This window comes from Trichoplax adhaerens, genomic scaffold (assembly GCF_000150275.1).
Source record: "Trichoplax adhaerens TRIADscaffold_5 genomic scaffold, whole genome shotgun sequence".
Classification (NCBI taxonomy): domain Eukaryota; kingdom Metazoa; phylum Placozoa; class Uniplacotomia; order Trichoplacea; family Trichoplacidae; genus Trichoplax; species Trichoplax adhaerens.
The window spans coordinates 1,227,363-1,249,473 of record NW_002060947.1 but is presented as its reverse complement, the minus strand read 5'-3'; the positions used below and the strand labels follow the sequence as shown (position 1 = coordinate 1,249,473).

General features: G+C 35.3%; 5 protein-coding genes across 5 annotated transcripts; 2 read left to right on the top strand and 3 right to left on the bottom strand.

Moving 5' to 3' along the window:
• Positions 1 to 1,403: 1,403 nt before the first annotated feature.
• Positions 1,404 to 3,721, top strand: TRIADDRAFT_25695 (uncharacterized protein; the record flags this gene model as incomplete). Its single annotated transcript, XM_002112732.1, has 6 exons — positions 1,404 to 1,518; positions 1,957 to 2,335; positions 2,684 to 2,863; positions 2,946 to 3,139; positions 3,280 to 3,391; positions 3,535 to 3,721. The coding sequence occupies 6 exons, from the start codon at positions 1,404 to 1,406 to the stop codon at positions 3,719 to 3,721; spliced, it is 1,167 nt and encodes a 388-aa protein (XP_002112768.1).
• Positions 3,722 to 7,307: 3,586 nt separating this feature from the next.
• On the bottom strand, positions 7,308 to 9,132 carry TRIADDRAFT_56247 (uncharacterized protein; the record flags this gene model as incomplete). The annotated part of the gene is made up of 3 exons (XM_002112300.1): positions 7,308 to 7,515; positions 7,656 to 7,764; positions 9,003 to 9,132. The coding sequence occupies 3 exons, from the start codon at positions 9,130 to 9,132 to the stop codon at positions 7,308 to 7,310; spliced, it is 447 nt and encodes a 148-aa protein (XP_002112336.1).
• Positions 9,133 to 10,612: 1,480 nt separating this feature from the next.
• TRIADDRAFT_56246 (uncharacterized protein) lies at positions 10,613 to 14,602 on the top strand (the record flags this gene model as incomplete). Its single annotated transcript, XM_002112731.1, has 14 exons — positions 10,613 to 10,688; positions 11,317 to 11,440; positions 11,630 to 11,722; positions 11,847 to 11,923; positions 12,115 to 12,145; positions 12,262 to 12,402; positions 12,515 to 12,716; positions 12,880 to 13,002; positions 13,098 to 13,205; positions 13,311 to 13,473; positions 13,593 to 13,948; positions 14,106 to 14,149; positions 14,247 to 14,293; positions 14,376 to 14,602. 14 exons carry the CDS (start codon positions 10,613 to 10,615, stop codon positions 14,600 to 14,602), a joined length of 1,812 nt encoding a protein of 603 aa, XP_002112767.1.
• A 420-nt stretch (positions 14,603 to 15,022) lies between these two features.
• On the bottom strand, positions 15,023 to 17,233 carry TRIADDRAFT_50287 (uncharacterized protein; the record flags this gene model as incomplete). The annotated part of the gene is made up of 10 exons (XM_002112299.1): positions 15,023 to 15,181; positions 15,270 to 15,333; positions 15,430 to 15,466; positions 15,565 to 15,634; positions 15,719 to 15,759; positions 15,919 to 15,946; positions 16,027 to 16,107; positions 16,289 to 16,381; positions 16,582 to 16,706; positions 17,197 to 17,233. The coding sequence occupies 10 exons, from the start codon at positions 17,231 to 17,233 to the stop codon at positions 15,023 to 15,025; spliced, it is 735 nt and encodes a 244-aa protein (XP_002112335.1).
• Positions 17,234 to 18,580: 1,347 nt separating this feature from the next.
• Positions 18,581 to 21,467, bottom strand: TRIADDRAFT_63298 (expressed hypothetical protein; the record flags this gene model as incomplete). The annotated part of the gene is made up of 10 exons (XM_002112298.1): positions 18,581 to 18,965; positions 19,063 to 19,126; positions 19,212 to 19,248; positions 19,352 to 19,421; positions 19,500 to 19,540; positions 19,672 to 19,724; positions 19,805 to 19,890; positions 20,068 to 20,160; positions 20,420 to 20,544; positions 21,449 to 21,467. 10 exons carry the CDS (start codon positions 21,465 to 21,467, stop codon positions 18,807 to 18,809), a joined length of 747 nt encoding a protein of 248 aa, XP_002112334.1. The 3' UTR covers positions 18,581 to 18,806.
• Between the last annotated feature and the right edge of the window lie 644 nt (positions 21,468 to 22,111).

Here is a 22,111-nt window from a genome sequence, read left to right as displayed (position 1 = left end):
ATTCAATGGAAAATAGTTTTCATAAAGCGATAGCCTCTATCGTAGGGATGGCGTTCACCTGAGCACAATCACAGAGTGCTGTGTCATTGACACATGCCACATGGGCAGTGGAATGTTAGTAGGAGTCTGTATGGCTACGTTAGTCATTCCGTCCAGTCCAGTATAACGGACGGCGGGTTGCTAGCAAGGAGTCCCTGAGTCTAGACCCTGACTGTGAGTGCCAGAGTGTGGAAGTGTGTGTGTACTGTGTGTACACAGTACAGTACAGTACAGTACAGTAAATTGGTGCAATGATTGAATTACTGTACTGTACAGTACTGTACTGTACTTGTACTGTACACTGTACACTGTACAGTTAGTATGGTTCAAGATCTTCATGGTCTGGTTCTGGTCTAACCGTCCAAGGTCTGCAGACCAAGGAAGATCTCCAAGTACTGTACAGCTAGAACTTAGAAAAAAGGTCATCTTCTACTAGTCCTCCAATGTTTTTGTCCTTTTTTTACAGTGTACAGTACTGAACTGCACGGTACTACTGTACTGTACTGTACTGTACTGTACTGTACAGTACTGTATGTTGACTGTCCTGTACTGTACAGTACTGTACACTTTGCTTTCTATCCTTCAGACCTAGGTCTGGTCCGGGCTGGATCTGATCCGGACTCATCCAGACCATGAAGAGTTCGAAAACTGTACTGTAGAGTACAGTGCACAGTGCACAGTCTGTGTGTTTACTGTACACTGTGGACAGTACTGTACAGTATTGCACAGTGTACAGTGTACAGTGTACAGTACATTGCAGACTTGTTGATGAGTCGAATGATGGATGACTTGTCAAGACTTGAACTTCAATGAATGACGTCGCAAGCTGCTGCTGACTGCATGTTGACGTGTGTAGATTGACATACGTACTCGTATAGAACGTATCGTGGACAGGCGGAGGTGCAGCAAAGTTGCTAGGACTAGATCAAAAAAGTGCAAAATAGCTCCTAAATATTAACCTAGAATAGGCTTTCCTTCACAAGAATATGTAGAATAGAACCGAGCAGTCAGTCAATCTTCTAGAAGTGTTAACGATTGCAAGGGAACCATTTTACCTGGTGGAAATGTCGAACATGCTGATGTCAGTCAGCAATGTTCACTAATGCAGTACTGGTTGGGGCAAGCGGAAGATGCTAGTTAAATGGTTCGCTGCAAGTTTTAAAATTGACTGTAAAAGTAAGCCAATGAATGTAATATCCATCCAAGAAGAGCCGTAATAAGAGATCAAATCATCGAGAAGAAACTACGCACAGTAAACCGATCAACCATAACTCAATATTATTCTACACCACATCGATCACCTTCAATCGATTCAATCTCTACTTTGCAAAATTCCCATTTAAGATTAACTCGAAAGATCGTAAATGGCTTGTCATGATACAGGTGTAAAACGTATCTTATTCAAGTTAAAGACTGTCTTTGGTTATGATTCTTTCAAGTCTCCAGTGCAAGAAAAAGCTGTCATAGAGATTGCAGCCAGTAAGGGAAATAATCATTGTACTATAACTAATTGTTGAATTATGTACGTATTAGTGACAGAGGATAGGATAAATGGATGGCTCTGACTTGATTGCTAGCTAAATTGCACATGTTTCAATTGAGCAAGATTGATTATGCGAGAGCATTCATTCATTAAATGAATGAATGCGCTCTGCGATGTCTTAACGACTAGATGGATAGACTATATGTATCCAACTTGACTAACGGAATCAATGGAATGATAAATAAAATAGCAGCAGAGAGCATAGTAAATACAAGGCGATGCAAAGGAACCGAACATCGTAACCATACGAGTAATATGCAAAGACAGTAGTTTAATGTTAATTTCATTCAGTGTAGCATGGTTGACCTTGATAGAATGGTTGCTTTGACACTTTTACTGATGCTAAATTCATCTTACTGCATGTTGCTACTTAGGAAAAACCGATGTATTTGTGTCCATGCCAACTGGTGGAGGCAAATCATTATGCTATCAGTTACCGGCGATACTCCATCCAGGAGTGACTGTTGTATTTTCGCCGTTAATAGCTTTAATTTATGATCAGATTGATCATTTACAAAATGTTGGTATTTGCTCGAAGACAATTAATTCCAAAATGGCTGAAACTGATCGCAATGCGGTCATCAAAGATCTCCACGATCCTGAACCTACTATTAGACTGCTCTACGTTACCCCTGAATTGGCCGCTACTAGCGATTTCAAACGACTGTTGAAGCATTTATTCGACAGATCACGATTGAACTACTTTACAATTGATGAAGCGCATTGTGTTTCTCACTGGGGACATGATTTTAGGTACGATTTTTAGTCACTTTGAATTTCTACTAATGTCAACTCCTGCTGATGCCTGTAGCAATTATAGTTATCATGAATCACTGAACCTCTATTATAATTAATAAATCTATTTTTGATGCTTTTATCAAAAATATCAATTGGATAACATTGAAAAATTACCAGCGCAATAACTACTTTAATACTAGACTTGCTTGGATGTCAATCATTTACTTATGGTCTGGTTGCTCTTTTTCACTAGCACATAGACAAGCCTTAACGATATGATGAATTAATCCTGAATATCTGTAATTGTTGAATGTTTGATATTTTGTAAACACGCAAATTAACTTCCTTTTATTTTCATTTTAGACCTGACTATCGTAAGTTGGGAAATCTGAGGGAATATTTTCCCTCAGTTCCTATAATTGCCTTAACTGCAACTGCCAACAAAACTGTGCAAGAAGATGTTATAAAATCTTTGCACTTTAGATCATCCTTTCAATCATTTAGGTCCAGTTGCTTTCGATCAAATTTGTATTATGACGTGATGTAAGTATTATAGTTATTTCGTTTATCATGTGACTATTGACGACCCTTTATACATACTCTAAGTCACTTTGCCTTTTATTAGATTTAAGGACCTACTTACCGACGCTCTAGACAATTTAAGAAATTTCGTGTTATCATCTATAAGTGGCTCCATTGCACTTAACTCCACATCATCTCAAGGTTGTGGAATTATCTATTGTCGTACAAGGGATGACTGCGATAACATCTCTGACAAACTTGCTGGTTACGGTATTTCTTGCAAGTCTTATCATGCTGGTAACTTGAAGTAGCTTGTCTTTGTAATAACTTTTAAAGCATGTCCTTTAATACTTTATTAACCAATCATTTTGGCTATTTGGAGCAACAATTCAATGTTATTAACTTTTGTTTGCATTATTGACAAACATGGCATTTAGGATTAAGTGGTAAGATTCGAGAGCAGATACAACGAGAATGGATGGATGGTATTGTTAAAGTTATTGTGGCTACGATTAGCTTTGGAATGGGAGTCGATAAGGCATCTGTAAGGTATCATATCTACATATGCATTTCTCTAGTCGTAGCTGTTTCTTAATTTGTATAGCTGGTTAATGATTTTAATTTAAAGTTAAAATTTCCAACATCATTCCAAATTTTCCCTTGTTACCGCATAATCTACTGCATTGTATTAGATTTGTAGCCCACTGGTGCCTCCCGAAGTCAATGGAGTCTTACTATCAAGAATCTGGACGTGCTGGACGTGATGGCAAGTTAGCATTTTGTCGTTTATATTATTCCCGAGAAGAAAGAAATGTTGTTCAATATTTACTGAAGAAAGAAGTAAAACGTCAGAGTTTGGTAATTACATGCCATACGTAATCTCCGACTTGGAGATTTAGCTGCAGGCTAATAAAAGTACAACAACTGTTTAATATACATAATTGAAATATCGTTTTATTAAGAATCGTGAGCAATCTAGCCAAAAAAGCTTCGATTACCTTGTCAATTATTGTCAAGAAGCAAGGTAGATGTTCATTTTTGTGTAAGAATTTATTGCTCGTAAAATGCTTATGAAAGGCTGCAAAAAACCTAAAATGCTCGTCTCCATACATGAAATAACAGGTTTGCGATGCTATGTTGTTATCTGTAGATGTAGACATGCGGTAATAGCAAGATATTTTAATGAGACCGATCCTTCGGTAAGTGTTACAAAAAATTTCCTTTTTGGGTTGCTAATTTGATTAAGATTTTCTTCAATCCGTTACTTGACCGCCAATGTACTGTATGATGCGATTCTTGTCTAACTTGCTTTTTTAAAGTGTGTTAGTTCGTGTGATTATTGTAAAAAGCCTAAGGAGGTAAAAGAGAACTGCAGTCTATTCGATTTATCTAGCCTACCGAAGAGAAAGAATTCTAAAAGATTGCGACGCCTTCTTCAAATCAATGGAGAAATTTTTGATGAGGACTTAGATAAGGAATATTCAGAAAAAAGGTTTCAAATGCTGTTTGTTAATACCATAGATAACTCATTCGATTTGATTGACCGTTTTGAATAACATTCGAATAGATTTCGCTATGGTGAAATTGATAGTGAGGGTTATAAGCAATCCACTCAAGATGATAATATAGCATCCTTTATCAAGACAGAATTTGATAAAAGGCGAAAGGTAAACAGACTTTGTAGTAAAGTCGTTAGATACTTTCGTGATTTTTAATGTTGTTGATTAATTATTCTCTTGGCTTATAAGGGAACACAACGAAATAAGCCTCTTTGTGATACCATTCAGCCCGGTACGTCGATAATGATATGCATTTTCAAATCCATATTAGGTGCAATGTGTATTACATAATGTATACAGTACAGCAATCTAATCAACCGTAATTTTTATTACATTCTGACATCTTAAGACTGTAGATTGATAGATGCTAGTGGCACAAGTAGAATTCGTTCTCTTCCAGTAAAGGTAGCCCAAGTTCTGTTGTAGAAGCTTACATTATGCAATCCATTATGAATGATCACTACTTTAACTTTACGTAAATGCGATCGTAGGTTAGGGAGCACTGTTTAAAATCAATTGAAGATACCTTAAAAGCCAATTTTACCAAATGTGGAAGCAATAAACAAGCAAGGTGCATTACTTTTGAGTGTAGAAGTGGCCTTGACAGTTAATAATATGCAGCCGGTAGTACTTTATCAGTGCGGATCGTGCAATAAATTGTATTATATTTATGATTCTAATAGTGAAGAGGCTATTAAGTTAGAGTATGAAATCTTCAGCAGTAATCGGTTGGGCAACATATATCGTGTTAAGATTAGGAAATTGGTAAGGAATATTCGCTAGTATTCTACAGAGCTCAGGCTTTACAACATGTTGACATTGATTACCTGTCAATCTAAAGATGGTAATTTCAGAGCTTTATGCTGTCATCGTTTCAGGTTCAAAATATTAGTTCGGCCACCTTGGCAGGGAATACTTATAGTGAAATTGTACGTCTCACTTATTGAATATGGAGTATGATAGTCGTTTAAACTTCGTAATTAGACTGTATTCCATTAATAGTGGAGATTTATTGTTGCAGGATTCAAACCGTACGAAAAACGAACTAACAACAGTGAATGGTAGCGTAGGAAGCGATTTATCAATTGGAGTTAAGCCTAATATCAATTGCAGTGTACGAATGTTTAAAATTTTAGTATTTATAAGTTCTATAATAAATATGTACAGTTTAAATCATTAAACGATATTAAGTTGCTGTTATCTAATTTGACACAGCATGATGAGATAGTTGCGGAAAGTAGCGAAATGAAGATGATTAAACCAGAAATCGATGTGTATGGGTTTCAATTCCCCAATTTTTTGGTCTATCGAAATATTTAAGTGTGGCATTGCTATAATTACTGTATCTTATATAATTTTCTAGGCAAGCTTCAGTTTCTAGCGCTACTATGCAAACCTCAACTGAATTTCAATATACAGCTTCTCTTAACCAAAATGTCACTGACGATCGATTAGTATCTATAGCAGTTATAAAACAGGAACCTGAGAGTGCTGACGAAGAGGCAGAAGATAAGAAAGAGGTTAATGAAAGAATAGCAACGGACGAAGCCTCATCTATCAAGTCAGATTTAATAGCCCAGACTTCATTGCTTGATGAGTCTCAGCAAAATGTACGAGTAATACGTGAAATGGAATGTCGAAAAGAATGTGACAAGGCTGCTCGACAGCAAGTTGCAAAAACAGTAGTAAAGTTATTAACGCCCTACTATAGAAGTGGCAGAATATCTAGTAAGGTACGAAATTGTTGCACTGTTGGACATTTAAAAATTGCTGCTATGACTGAAGTAACTTGAGGATGATTTTTTTTAGGACTTGTTCAAAGTATTTGCTCGACAAATGACACATGCCTTACTTATCAATGACATTATTCCTAGAAATACAAATTGTAAGTTCATATCTCGGTCACTTTTACGTAGTATGATACATTACTATGTTATATTTAAACACGATTGAGTGTCAGATGGCATTGCGTAGATATTAAGTAATAAATTGCTTGTGCGTCGATTTTAGTTGATGAAGCCCTACGTGGTATTGTGCGAAAATTTTTCGGTAAATATAGTATTACTCAATTGGAGAATATTGACGAAAAGTTGGCGGATGTCATTCCTAAGAAGTCTAAAAGTTGAATGATTTAATTGATTAATTATATGTTCTACTTGAAATAATTGCTTTACTGCAACGGCAGTAAAAGTGCTTTTCAAATGAAATATTATACATACTGTTGAAATCTGATCTATCGAATCTACAATTTGAACTATTGCCCACAGTACTTGATTTTAGCAAGTACGTAATTGTTTAAAAAATTGCTAAAAATGTATCAAACTAAGTTATAGCTGCTTATACACATTATATCAGTCAGTTATCTTATCTAACATTACGAGTAGTGTTTAATTCTTGACCTGGTGATCGACTACTCGTTATAATAAAATAAATTGGGATATAAGTATTGCTATCAAATTCTTTCAGGCATGAGATTTCGGGGCGAGTAATATTTATATTGGATTATCGATAGGGCTCTACTGTCTTTTCGTAATATGTTTGAGATGATACTAGGCAACATATACCATTCTGTAGAAGATATTACTGCGTATAACATTATTTATTTCCGGACCATAGAAATATAAGGATATTTAAAAACTATGATTTTTTAAGATACAAATTCATTATATAGAAGATATTACGACGTATCAGACTTTTTTCCGGACAATAGAAATCTAAGGTATACTTAAAAGCTGCGATCTTTTAAGATACAAATAAAATAATAGAGAAGACTTGTAATACAGAAGCACATAGCTGTTACTCGGGCTTCTTACTATGCTTTATCGACTTTGTCGAAAATGTCTACATGCAGTGAAACTCGACAATCTAATGAGCAACTCCGCAATGTAAAGAAAAGTGGTTAAAGTTTATTGCTCTTTAGCTTTGGCCTCCCTTTGTCTCACTCTCTCGTATCTTTCTTTATTTCGGTCTTGTAACGTATAGCCACCACTTTTAGAATTTCTCAATCTTTTACCGCTAATGATAGCAATTATAGAACCAACGATAGTAAATACGAACAAGCCAACATTCATTAAGATTCTTCTTTTGTCCTGTGCTTTTTCTACGACAGCTTTGCTATTTTAAACAAGAAACGTTAACATACCCACATTAGATATTTTACCTCCTCTATATACAACTATCCAATAGGGCTTTTGCACACGGTAAACTAAAAACGTCTTACCGTATAACACAATATTATATAACTTGCAACTTACCTAGCTTCAAGGGGTATTTCATGCGCCTTCATTGTTCTTGTAACAATCAATGCAAAACGATCCATTTTAGTTAGGGTTCTTAAAGGTATCTTGACAGATTCAACATTGCCTAGGAAGATGACAACAATACTGTATGTCAATGTTAGCATTTGGTTAGCATGTAATTCTTGGGGGTAAGGTAACTGCAAGACTTTCCCAACTGTTACGTTTTAAGACACTGTATTCAAAAATTGTGCAATAAGGAACGTTGGATTCTAAATTTAGAGTGCTCTATTTTTTAAGGTGATAGCATACTATAAAATTGAGCCGTTATTACTCTGTATCATGTATTCGTGTTGGAAACGCTGATCAAGTATTGCACATTTTATTGGGTCTGGGCAAATAACGTAGTGAGTGATTTTAGATAGTATAAACTGTTCATAGCAGGCCGAATGAAGTTGAAAATACGTCTGTCAGTCATAGAACATTTCAAGGATTAATTTGTTCCAATACCGGAGCATGTTAGAGGTATCAAGAGTACTTGACACCGGCTAATAATTTGTATCAAATCGGTTGAATACATCGATCATTAAAAGTTTCGTAGGCTATATAAATCATGATTGATGTCATTAATGTTAATTCAACTTGGAATGAATGATTCATTTATCTGTACATCCTGTATGGGATAAAATAATTTGATTCGTAGATGTAATCTATTTGAAGGTGGATAAAACATAAGAAATTGGTAACAACTTCTATCGGTTGTATTTTGCCTGCAGAACTGTTTCAATATCTCGATTAAGCAAGATTTCTATCTGAATAAGGTTAGCCACGACAAAGTAGACTTCAGCGTAAAATCCTCCTTTCTTCGTATTACAGTACAAGTATAACATTTTGCAAGTTCAGCATCGACGTGAACTTATATAGACGAATATACAGTAACAGATATTTGCTGGTAAGCTAACGGAATCTTAATCGCGCCTACGTTATGATATAGACGCTTAGGAGCTAGCCTACGCGTATGCGTGCTGGTAAACTAATCATATGTTTATCCTAAGTGCTCATTTTCAGTGCCATAGTAGACTATCGTCATGGCTGTACTGTACTGTACAGTATTGAGTCCGAATGGCCTTTTTATCCATTTTCTAAACTGATTATGTCTTGCAGAATGGCTTTTTCTATGCAGGGACTATCGAAAATTCTTTTAATTTTTCTTCTTAGTCCTTATTCTATGGTAGTGAATCAGGCGGATTAACACTCGTCCATTTTGTTGTTATGCAGCACTCTGTTATACGGTGTTTTCCGTGTGATGACGGTATTTGTTATTGATATTTCGCCCCCAAAATAATCATCGAATGCTAAACTTACCTGCAACACTGGCAGCCGATTGTGTGACTTGACTAGTATCAATAGCTGGTTTTCCTTGGCAATACATTCGAAAGCATAATCTGGCCAAATTCAATCTTTGACCAGATGGACCGCAACGGATTCTCATCATTTTTCTTCAAGGCAATCCTACTCCCCAAATTTCAACAAGACGTAATTAGAAATTGGCATTTTTAGTCCTTTCACAAGCACAGCAATACATGATAATAACTCTTCAACATCGGCACTGACGATAGAATTCTAATCAGATACCTAATGATAGAATAATCGAGTTCAAATAGGGCCAAATAAAGCTTTAATGATGGAGTTGTTTTCAAGAAATTCTTTCCAATCTAGTTTCAAGCTGTTCAACAAGGCCTCTGCGCCTACTTGTACTCTATGTCTGACTGCAATCAGTCGTCTGGCTACAGTCTGCAGCTGCTGTTTACGTTACGGATGGAAGCCGTCGTGCACCAGCCAAGCAATTGCATCATCACAAGTCTAATGCTGCAAGGATTGACAACATCATGTTTTGCCTACCGATGGTATATCAAATTAGTCATGTTTGAGTAGGTATACTATTAGTATGCAGCTAATGGATCCAGTTTTGCATATGGCCCCAAAATATGAAGTTACTGCTTCTTCAATATAGTTACCAGTACAACAGGATAGAATTAGCTGCAATTCCTTTACGATACGATATCTATCCAAGAATTTAGTTTGTAAATAGGCTGGAAAAAGTTTGCATAGCCTAGTCATCACTCACTCACCAGGCTGCATTTCTTAAGGGGGTCAAATATAAAGTTACTGCTTCTTCAATATAGTTACTATTACATCAGGATAGAATTAGCTGCAATTCCTTTACGATACGATATCTATCCAAGAATTTAGTTTGTAAATCGGCTGGAAAAAGTTTGCATAGCCTAGTCACCACTCACTCACCAGGCTGCATTTCTTAAGGGCGTCAAGTTTTGCATATGGCCCCAAAATATAAAGTCACTGCTTCTTTAATATAGTTACTATTACATCAGGATAGAATTAGCTGTAGTTTCTTTACGATACGATATCCATCCAAGAATTTAGTTTGTGAAAAGGCTGGAAAAAGTTTCCATAGGCCTAGTCACCAGGCTGCATTTCTGACAAGGAGTTCATCGATAGTGGACACTGTACAACTACTGAAATAGGACTAATTGCCATAGTAAGTTGTCTTGTTGGCTTGATAGTTTATACAATCCTATTCGCCTACCAACTGCTACTTCATAACAGCGCTATAGACTGCTGCAGCAGGATAAGGCCATTGCAATCAACTCAATCTTTGTTGACCTGGAGAGGAATCAGCTCGTCCATCAACATATCTGCACAGCTGCTATGGACAACTTGAAGGTTGTGCAGTAGATAGAGGAGAATAGACTAATGCCTTCTATCGTTTCAAGAGCTACAGTACTACCTATCAAAGGTGATTCTACACTGTCAACTAGATTAATATCAAGAGTGCCCAAGGGCCGCGTTGAAAATTAATGCCATCAACTTGACTCTCTATCTGTAAATTGCTCGCGTAACAGATTGTAAAACTAGCTGGAAATCTACCCTATCAATAAACTTCCATGATTACCATGGATTCAATGGACAATTGCATCGATTTAGGCCAAGCTCAGCTCCGTCGTGTCAATGTCAATTACCTAAGACAAGGTGAGATCCAAATGTTTCCAATACACGAATCTCACATATTCTGCAAATTCTGTACGGTTCTGCAAATGATGATGATTGTGCACTGTGCAGGTTTACCTACTAGTAGAATCGTAACAGTAGCTATAGTAAGAAATTGGTTTGGTGAAAGGACTGCTTGTAGTCATTGAAATCAAAGTAATATTGCTTGTAACACAGCTTCTTAACGCTGTTATAGACAGTAGCTACCTGCGTATTGAGTAAAGACATGACAAACTTTCTATATTATGGTATCTAGTTTAGCATAAAGCTGCTATATTGGTACAGAGATTTTGCAATATATGTAATTATAATTGCTACTTAGAACGTATTCAAACGGTAATCAAAATTGCAAATGCACTGTAAGCATTAATATAATCAGCCCTTACAATACAGTAATTTATATTTACAAACATCAAATGACTGAGAATTGATCTTAAACTATCATGGCGTATAGAAATGATTGTACAAGGATAGAATATTGGATGTGTTTTATTATTTGATATAATGTGTGTTAAGATTATTGTGCCTATGAAATACAGTATTTCACTCATTTACAAAGATTAACTTAGCATGCAAATGTATATTTTACCAATTATAATTACCATGATAGCTTATAGCAATCGATGCGGCATAGTCTGGTTTGATGGTGAATGCCTTTGGCATATGCAAATTCGTCTTCAGAATCATCAGCTACAAGGTGATCGTACTGCTGCTGTTAATCTGGGACACTTCAGGTATGCATGCATGCATAACTTCTGCGCTTTATTAAAAATACCGATCAGTTCGTAGTCTCATCATCTACCGTAGAATCTTGTAATCACAACTCGCGCCATGAATGCCCCACTTAGCTATTATAATGGTCAATAGGCGTCATGTTATTAAGTATACTCGTATCTAAAAATATCGAATCATATTTTATTAAGAGATGTCTCAAGTATAGCGTGGAGTAGACATCCGGATGGTATATTAGCCGTGACTCACGAAAGTAAAATATCCATCTTCCAATTCAGTGAAAGGTTAGACTTATTTTTATACGCTTAATCGATGAATAAATTATTATTGGGACACTTTGATCTCAAGGTATCTATCTATGTTACACCAAGCTATTTTTTTATTGTCATATTTTTTACCTTGTATTAGTGACAACGCAAGAGTGGAAAAATTAATACACGTTTTAACCACTGATATCTGTAATGGTACCTCTGTCAGTATCAAAGGTATTTCTTGTATTACAATGTTGCAGCTAAATCAGTATTACAAACCGTTTAGCTTAAGATGGTTACTAATTTAGTTTCTGTCGTTGTTCAAGGTTGCTTTTGGCATCCTAGCTTGCCTATTATTACGTTTGTTTCATCTAAGATGGTTGACTTATATAACTATTCGCTTGCCGATCATTCTTGTAAATTAGAGTGCCATATTAATCTACCAAATAAAATCAAGTAAGGTCACTATATTAAATTAAATGGAACTCAGAAAAATATTAACAATAATAATCAAGGAAAAGTTACGTTATTGCGAATTGTAAATCAACTGCTTTAAATTCCTTCCACAACAGCTCGCTTTCTAAAATTACATGGCTGGCTAGTGGACTGGCTTTAATTTGTGCAATCGGCGATACGCTAGTATTATTCCGTTGGTCTAATTCACCCAATCATGCTATGAAAGAATATATAAAAGAAACAAGAAAACTCGAAAAGTAAGATGAAACTTGCAGGCTTTATGATACTTTAATACAAATATTAGTAATTTTTGGACCTTTTATGACTTTGCCTTTATTGACTATCAATTGTTTATGTTGCATTTTTCAGTCTCAGTGGCAATATTCGATGTATCTTACCTGTAATTGATGATCATCATTTCATTGTATCTGCTGAATTACCATTGGAGAAATTATGCATGTTGTCCCAATCGGATTATTTCGATGAAGAGATGGCATGTTCAAGTTCTTCTACTTTACGGGAAGAAAATAATTCGCAATCTGACATGATCGACTTAACCCATTTGCGTTCTGTTGGTAACAATAGTCAAGCTAATCCATTATTATTCTTGAAACGAAAACAACAGGCTAGTACTTGATGCTAGACATCACTTGCATTCGTTTTGTTACCTGTTCACCTTACAGTTGGTAAAAGTTAATTCTAGTGTAAACAGTATGATTCTATTGAAATATTAGGATGGCCTTCCTAAGAAAGCGTGTGCTCAGATATCGCTATTATCAATTCATGGCGATTCATGCGATCAAATTAGCAGTATCGATGTTTTGGGATTTATTACCCCTGATATACTCGATTATAATGTAGGTATATCAACTTATATTCAGTTACACAACAAAATGTGTAGTCAATATATGGAATTAAAAACACGTAATTTCGACAAATTTCTTATTTATAGGACACTTCTAAATCGATCATTCTGTCCAGTAATTCCACCAACTTGCTGCACATTTTTGCCATAGTAAAAGAAAACAATTCCTATGCCATTGCTAAGCGTAGCACTATGGTAATGTTCATAGTTTCGTTTGTGTATACAGTACTGTACTAGCTAAGGTGAAATTTATTTGAAGTTTGCAATATTTTATAAATACGGCATTTGGTTTGATCTAAGGAACTTCTAAGTGATTCAAGAGCGAAAGGAATTTGTTTTATAAGGGAGAATATCGGTTTATTATTAATTGGACAATTAGAAAAGGATTTCCTAACCGATTTTATGTCGTTGAAAACGATTGTAAAGTATGATCTCAAGTTAAAGACTGTACAGTTAAATAATGGTAAGTCATCATATTGACTGCTTGGTATAGCTATAGTATAGCCTCCCTATGGGTATACATTCTGTTCTTTAAATTGCACTGTGCTGATAGCAAATTATTTGTATTCATTAATGAGGTAGACGTGGAAGTGAGGCGCAGTATGAAGGAAGATTTGCTGAGGAGGTTGATCGTCGATAGTGGTAATAGCTTCGAAGACAGTATTTTTCCCGTTATTAGAAATCCAGCCATAGATACGTTGATAACAGACAATTTGCAAAACGCCAATCTTATGAATTTCGTCTCCAAACCCTCCAACACGGAATTAGACTATAACAATCCAAGCGAAATACCAGCCAATATTGGTAAATATGAAATCCTAACTAGCATTTACCATATTGCAAATATATTTAGTACTCTTCTCAATGTAATCGTTCCGCTGTCTTCAGATAAACTGTTTGAATGTATGAATAAACTAGAATGCTTGATTCAGACTCAGGTATGACAATGTTGATCTGTACATATTACTATGAGCACACCATATATAGTTGTTATCCTTGCTGTACAATTAATTAAATTAATGTTTACGTATATGAATAAATATATTTGTTAACATTTTGTGGTACACAGTAAGGTTATTGATATATTTAAAATAGGCTGGCGAAGTTTCTCGTATAGCCGAAGAAGTTATTCATCTGAGGTAAATAGTATTTGCATGCAGTCATACATCTGCAACTGGTTCTTTATATCGTAATTAATATCCTCTAAAGACCTGTTTAAAATATTTAATTTGCTAGTAAGTTTATAACAGAAAAGCCTAACAAAGTAGAATTGAATGCGTCAGGTAACTAACATTTATTTACTCTTCAACAGATGGACTTGTTATCCTTTTGATTTTAATACTTGATTATGCATGTGTTTGCTAGTGATACAAGTAACACTCCAGACGAATGGGAATGACGTGAGCAAGAATTTTTTACTCAATGATGGCATGTTGAATGTGGCAGTTGTAGAGAAAGCTTTTGGTATCACTAACATGGAGATCTTAATTGGCAATAAATGGTGCATTGTTTCACCTACGCCTGATGGCTACATACCTATAAAATATTCATCTAATAGTGCAATTACTATTACTGGATTCATGGAGCACTAATAAGTAGTGAATCCTGATTACTACGAAATGATATACACGTATAAACGATGTGTAAAAATATTACATTGAAGGAATATTTTTATTGCTTAAGTTTAATAATTAATAATAAAAGCACTACCAATGTAAATAGCGGACGTTTAGTTTGATGATGTAGAAAGTCGTTTTGTTATATCAATGGAAATTAGGATTACAACTTGAAAATAAAAAAACGGATTTTATTTAAGCTAACATGAAGTAAAGGCAATAGTAATGAGGAAGCACAATTTAAGCAATTCAATACGGCACCAGGAGCTTGCCGATTCGATTACTATATTAGTTTTTCAAAATTATTCTGCCAATGCAAAATAACCGATGTTAGTCGACTTTGCTATAAATTCTTGCTATAAGAAATGGACGCTATTAAAATCTAAAAGAGTTAAATCAACGAGGACACATTGCATGTCTCCCACCATCGACTGGTAAAGTTGCACCAGTAATAAAGGAAGCTTTATCTGATGCAAGGAATAAAATTGCATTAGCAACTTCTTCGGGTTGTCCCACGCGGCCTAATGCATGTGTTGTCTTACTTCTTTCTAAGAACTGCAACAATATATTGTGGTGAATAGTGGATTAAAGTAATGCCATAAATTTAATCAATTTCAACAAAGGATAAATCTTTAATTCGCACCTGTGCGTAAGCTTCATCATTGAGCCCTCCCCGCTTCTGCAAGTTAGTCACAATAACACCAGGGCTATGAAAATAAAGTATAATACTTTCTATTAGAATTGTATCAATTTGACCGATAAGTCTTGATTATAATTTTTTACTATCACGTTATTAGACTTACTTTACACAGTTTACACGAACTTGCTTACTGGCTAGTTCTATATTGCAATATTAATAAAATTAATAGGGTTTCATTGCAATTATTTTAAGATATGTAGGTAATTACGCAACTTTTAGTTGTAAACTCAACTAGTACCTAGAGCGGTACATCTCGTAAATTGATCTACAGCACTCTTAGACATGCAATAAGCCAAAACTCCAGCAAACTAGAAGCAGAAAAAGATAATTGAATACAAAATATGGTGATAAGCACGAAGGCAATCCATCTTATTAAGGAGATTTTTGCTTACCGCTCTCAGACCATTGACACTAGAAACGTTCACGATAGATCCTAAGGTTGCGAAGACAGATAATATTAAAATTGTACGTTTACATTGCAACTTTTTGTAATAAATGATAATGAAAGCATGAATGTTGTGGTGTTTTATAAGTTGATAATTTATACGTCATAGCGCAGATAATTGCCTTGAGTTTCGATCAAATGCGGTACTGCCTTTTGCGTTAGGTGATAGACGGATCTGTAGATATGATATTAATTATTTTCTACCGTAAGAATCTGAAATTGCTTTAAACCGTATGATGTATCATTATACCGGACATTGGTGTTCATGAGATGATCATACTGCTCCAGATTAGTTGTTTCAATGTTACCTGATTCTAAAATGCCAGCATTATTTACCTATTGATAGCAAAAAATGACAGTACGTGTTTATGGGTATACTCGTAAAGTATCCTTAATCAAATGTTGGTATAATGAAGTCATACAAGTTTGCTGTAGTACTGTAGAACACTACGTATGTCAAGCCGGAACAGTTTCTACCTTATACGATTTAATAAACGTGATATAATACTGTACTAACCAATACATCTAGTCGTCCAAAATGATTAATAATTTTTGTAACGACATCTTCAGTTTCATTTTCCTTAGTCAAATCGGCTTGGACAACTAATTTCTGAAAAATTTGTAAATGAATATTTACGTGTGATAATTAATAGTTTATCGGAGTTGACAGTCCTTCACTGTCATTTTAGGTGAGATTGTCATTGAAATTGGAAGTAGAGGACTCGGTTTGATGATTATCAAGCAACCGATATCACAGCCAACACTCATCTATGAACACAAGCATCATAAAATAGCAGCATTTGATATTACCTCTACATCAGCACAATTTTGAGCCACAGACTGTAAATTGTCCAATTTTCGACCAGTTAGAGCTATTTTATAACCTTCACGAGCAAAGAGTCTGCAGGTTGCTGCGCCAATGCCAGAACTAGCACCTAATGATGATAAGGTAAGATGAGCCAACATCATGACATAGCACGGTAAACTATCCAGTATCTTAGGCAGTATCATTTAGCAACGACTTGGCCTTCATAGCGCTTCAATGTGGATCATTCGCTACCTCGGCCTTGTTAATTTACAAATGAAAATTGTTGGCTACAGTTATTCTCGTTTATCTAATCTGTTGTCTCCTGTGGTAGTGTACAGTAGTAAGTCGCTATTTTCTCGATATTTTTGGCAAATAGAGAGGTTTTATCATGTACTGATTAAGTAGTCCTAAATTATTTAAATGTATTTGTCAATTTCCTATTTTCTACATCTGCAAACAATAACACTTCATCTCTTCTTTCCACTCGTAATCATTTCATCGATCTGCATCCATCATTCACTTTTTATAGACTGGGCAATGGGCAATCACCAAGGTAAATCGTCTATCCTTACAATCTAATACTATCGATCAGTCGACAGCCATGATTCTTGTCTTACCTGTGATTAAAGCAACTTTATGAGCAACACTTGCCATAGTGGATTGCCTCTGTTGATGGAATCAGCTATTTCGTTGACAGTAATGAGTGTAGACTTTTCGACTTTAGCCAATAGTAACTGCTTCTCGATTACAAATAGACTGCCTGTATCCAGTATTGCTTTATTGCTTTTTATACTGTAGATGTCTGTATCGATTGGATAGGATTTGGATTCAGGATTATGGTACTAAAGCTTTTCTGTTGTCGCTAATTTCGATGCTGTTCTATCGACATCTGTAGTAGAATAGTACTGAAAATGGACTGTAACCAGCTACTGTAGTTGGCACCAATCGGTAGCTGGGTGGCCTTGGTGTACAATACCGTAAGGTACTGTATTAAAGATTGCAGTACTAACTGGACGGGAGAATTTGCTGGTGCAGCAATGGCATGAATTGGATAGCTTAGCTCTATTTCCGATCATCTATTTCGTTGACAGCAAGGATTGTAGACTTTTGGAAGCTAGCCAATAGTGACTGTTTCTCGATTATAAATTAACTGTCTATATCCAGTAGTACTTTTGTCGTCTGTTGTACGATAGATGTCTATCTTGATTATACTGTATAGGGTTCTGATTCGTGGTTATGAAAATAAAGCTTTTCTTTTGCCACTAATTGCAATGATGTATCTGTCCTATTGATGGCTGTACTAGAGTCTAGAGTAACACTGAAAATGGACTGAAACTGCAATCTGTAGTCAGGTTGCTGGCCAATTTCCTTTGCGTACAGCACAGTATTTAAAAATTGAACTATCCACCTGAATTTGCAGGTGCTGCAATGTCTTGGACATCGAGATGTCTAGAAGCCCATGGCAATATAAAATCAACAGTTTGGCTAGCTAATTTGATAAAATTTAGGCAAAATAGCGTTAAAGTACGATTCCAATGGCATAAACTTGATTTGTTATTGTGGTTAGTAAACCCAAAAAATATTAAATAAATTTACATAGACGTTAAGATACCGAATCCCCATAAGATTTTTCATAGCTGCAAGCAGCATATACAACTCGTATTTGCTTAATTAGGTAGTAAATAGCGTGATTATCATGATTTTTATTGCCTTGCCCCGATGAAGGCTAATTCTTCTAAGAGAATGGGCATTAGCTCTCAGCATTGAGTAATAACGCACTATTAAATTGTAACAATTTAAGCGGCATGCACTAGTAGTAGACTATTAGATGCCGAGATCGAACACGTATTCCTCTTAACCTAATTAAAATCGTAGATTGAGCTGAAGGGCGCAGAAAAATCAGTCAGGTTTAAAGAAATTGCACGCGTATACGCAAAATTGCAATAGGACAGATACATCGAAGGTCAGAGTACTTGAATGATACAGCAGAGACAAATTGATTCATTTCTATAGTTTAATATTTGACTTTGGATTAATCTAATCCAAATATATTCGAAATAAAAATTTCATCATCAACTAGTTTGAAATCAAAATAGTAGTACTACTAAACTTATTCAACTACGCAAGATTTCTACCAACGCAAAAGTAATCAATCCATATCAGTTGATTTTACGGCTAAAATCTTTTTGGAAGATGAAACACATATCATGAATATCTAAGAATTAAATCAACGAGGACACATTGCATGCCTTCCGCCATCGACTGGTAGAGCTGCACCAGTAATAAAGGAAGCTTTATCCGAAGCAAGGAATAAAATTGCATTAGCAACTTCTTCGGGCTGCCCTACGCGGCCTAATGCATGGGTTGTCTTGCTTCTTTCTAAGAACTGTATCAAAATTTGTAACGAATGGGGTTAAAGGCAAAAGTATAAAGTAATGTCATGAATTTGATCAATTTCAACAAGAACTCATACAAATTCGAACCTTTTCGTATTGTTCATCATTGAGGCCTCCACGCTGGTGGATATTAGTCACAATAACACCAGGGCTATGAAAATAAGGTGTAATACATTCTATTAAAATTGTACAAAATTGAATCAAGAAGTCTTTGATAATTAATTTATGTGACTTACTTTACACAATTTACGCGAACTTGCTTACTGGCCAGTTCTACAGTAAAATTGAAGTATTAATGACGTGACTAAGTTAGTGGCAGGCGTGTTAAAAAATAATAAAGCAATGCGTCATTTTCTGTTGTTAAACCAACTAGTACCTAGAGCAGTACATCGTGTAAATTGATCTACAGCACTCTTGGACATGCAGTAAGCCAGAACTCCAGGAAACTAGTGACAGAAAATCATAATGCGTAAACTTCAGATAAGCAATGAGAAAAATAAATCTTATAGAAATATTTTGCTTACAGATCTCAAGCCATTAACACTTGAAACGTTAACGATAGATCCTAAGGTTGTAAGGATAAATTACCAAAATTTTATAAATTTATTTTATCTAAATATATGATAGAGATAGTACGAATATTGCAGTATCTTTACTAATGAATGTTGATGATAGAGCAGCAGTGTATGTCCATACCTTGAGTTTTGATTAAATGTGGCACTGCTTTATGTGTCAGCTGATAGATAGATCTTTAATTGCGATATTAAGTAAATTCTGCGATTAGAATCTGAAATTATTTTTTAATAGTACGATATATGTATCATCATACCTGACATTAATGTCCATGATACGATCGTATTGTTCCAAATTAGTATTTTCAATAGAACCTAGTGCTACAATGCCAGCATTATTGACCTGTTAAACATGAAAATAATGCGTTTATATGTATGCGAACGAGGACAGTATACCGAATCAAATGCAGAAGAAGAAGTCCTATAGTTTGTAGTAGTAGACAGCTACATACGTTATGTGAGAAAAGTTATTTACAGCTATTACTGTACAATCAATAAACGTGCTACAGTAAATACTAACCAATACATCTAGACGTCCAAAATGCTTAATTGTTTTTTCAACAATTTCGTCAGTTAGACTTTCATTCGTCAAATCGGCTGGGAGAACTAATTTCTGAAAACGAAAATATTTTTATGAAGGAATAGCTATGTTTCAAAGTTGATTACTGAAGATTACTACACTTAATTTTATAGCTAAGATGTGTTATTTAAATTAGATTTTGAGCTCTTGAATTGACCGTTACAGTCACAAACCAATTCGCAATACAGCTATGTTGTACAGTATACCGAAGTCAGTATTATTGACTTGTCGATAAATAACATCCTAGTCATGACTTAAAATGCTGCAGTGCAATGATTACATTTGACATTACCTCTACATCAGCACAACTTTGAGCGACAGACTGTAAATTGTCCAAATTTCGACCAGTTAGAGCTAATTTGTACCCTTGACTAGCAAAGAGTCTGCAGGTTGCCGCACCAATGCCTGAGCTGGCACCTATTTATCATGAGATAACATAATATATCATGAAGAATACAGAGAATATAGCAATAATAAGATATAATAAAAGAGTTCAGGTTTACTATCCTGCCAATTTATAAATGAAATCAATCGCAAAAAGTCATTTTAAAATTAGACATTCATGTGTTATGATGGTCCAATTGGTCATCTCCAATACTCAGTCAGCGATTTGCAAGCACTGATTCAATTTAGGAATTATTCCCTCCTCAATGATACACTAAATGGATAACAATCGGTGAAATTGGTCATCTCCAATATTCAGTCAGCGCTTTACAAGCACTGATTCAATTTAGGAATTATTCCCTCCGCAATTATACACTAAATAGATAACAATTGGTGAATTACTTTATAACAGTACGTTAGCCTTTTCTTGATTCAACAAGTATCCTGTGAAATCACAACTTTCTCCAGACTCTGCGATCACTGACTGTTCACATTTTACATTCTTTCAATATAAAGGCGGTTTACGTATAGAATTTATTGCTGTATAAACTTGTCGATCGTCTAATAATTAATGAGTAAGTCTATTTGGATTCATTATAATTATTTAACCCAGCTCGAACTGTTCCAATCCATGAACAAATATCTCCGTGACTCTTTTACCTGTGATTAAAGCCACCTTGTGAGCAACACTTTCCGATTTCGAATCTGTGGACGCCATCGCTTTTTTTTCGAGCAGTACTTGTATGGTTGATTGCTTTCCAAAGATTGTCAACAGCTTCTTGATTACAAATCGATTAGTGGTAGCAACACAGCAACTTTGATGGTTGCTTCTTTTCTAGAAGTGGATGATAGATATTTGCATATTATACTGTTATGTATGAAATATCCATATTGTTAGGTGTACGTTCAATGCATTGCCTCCAATGGAGTACAATACCTCTACCCAAAATCTCCATTGCGCTACTGTATGCTATATTTGTGGAGGATAGTGCTTTTGTATCATTTTGGACCAATTTGATTTTTTAATGACTTGCTAATTAACCATTATGCCTGTAGTTATACTGTAATTGATAATTAAGAGACTTGTATAGTTACGATAAATTCATCTTCAAGGTAAATGGAAGCTTCTCATGATTCGGATCTTCTTGAGGTATCTAGTACATAGTCCATACTGGAGTAACTCACCATAATAACGATAGAAATGGTGATCGCTTCGGTAAAGTCTCATCGTTTACTGTAGAATTGAGTTAAATTGTCATATCGAGTATCATCTTCATGTATATGTAGGCACTTAGAGAAGCTTTCGTTGATTTTATCCCATGCAAACCACCCTTATCATAGTACAGTAGTGTACGAGATTTGTTATAAGAGTAAAAGTAAAGTGGCCATACTTGCATGCGGAGGAGCGGTCAGGATCAGTCCGATTGATCAAGCAGTAAAAACACGAATTGCGATACAAAGCACAAAATGTGCCATGCTGATGGGTAATTAGAATAAAATTCGTAGCAGTAAAATAAAAATTACTACATAGAAGTTTGAGACCAGTTGTCGTCTATGACTCAGCTTATCATAAGTTTCGTTAATAATGTGCTTCCATACT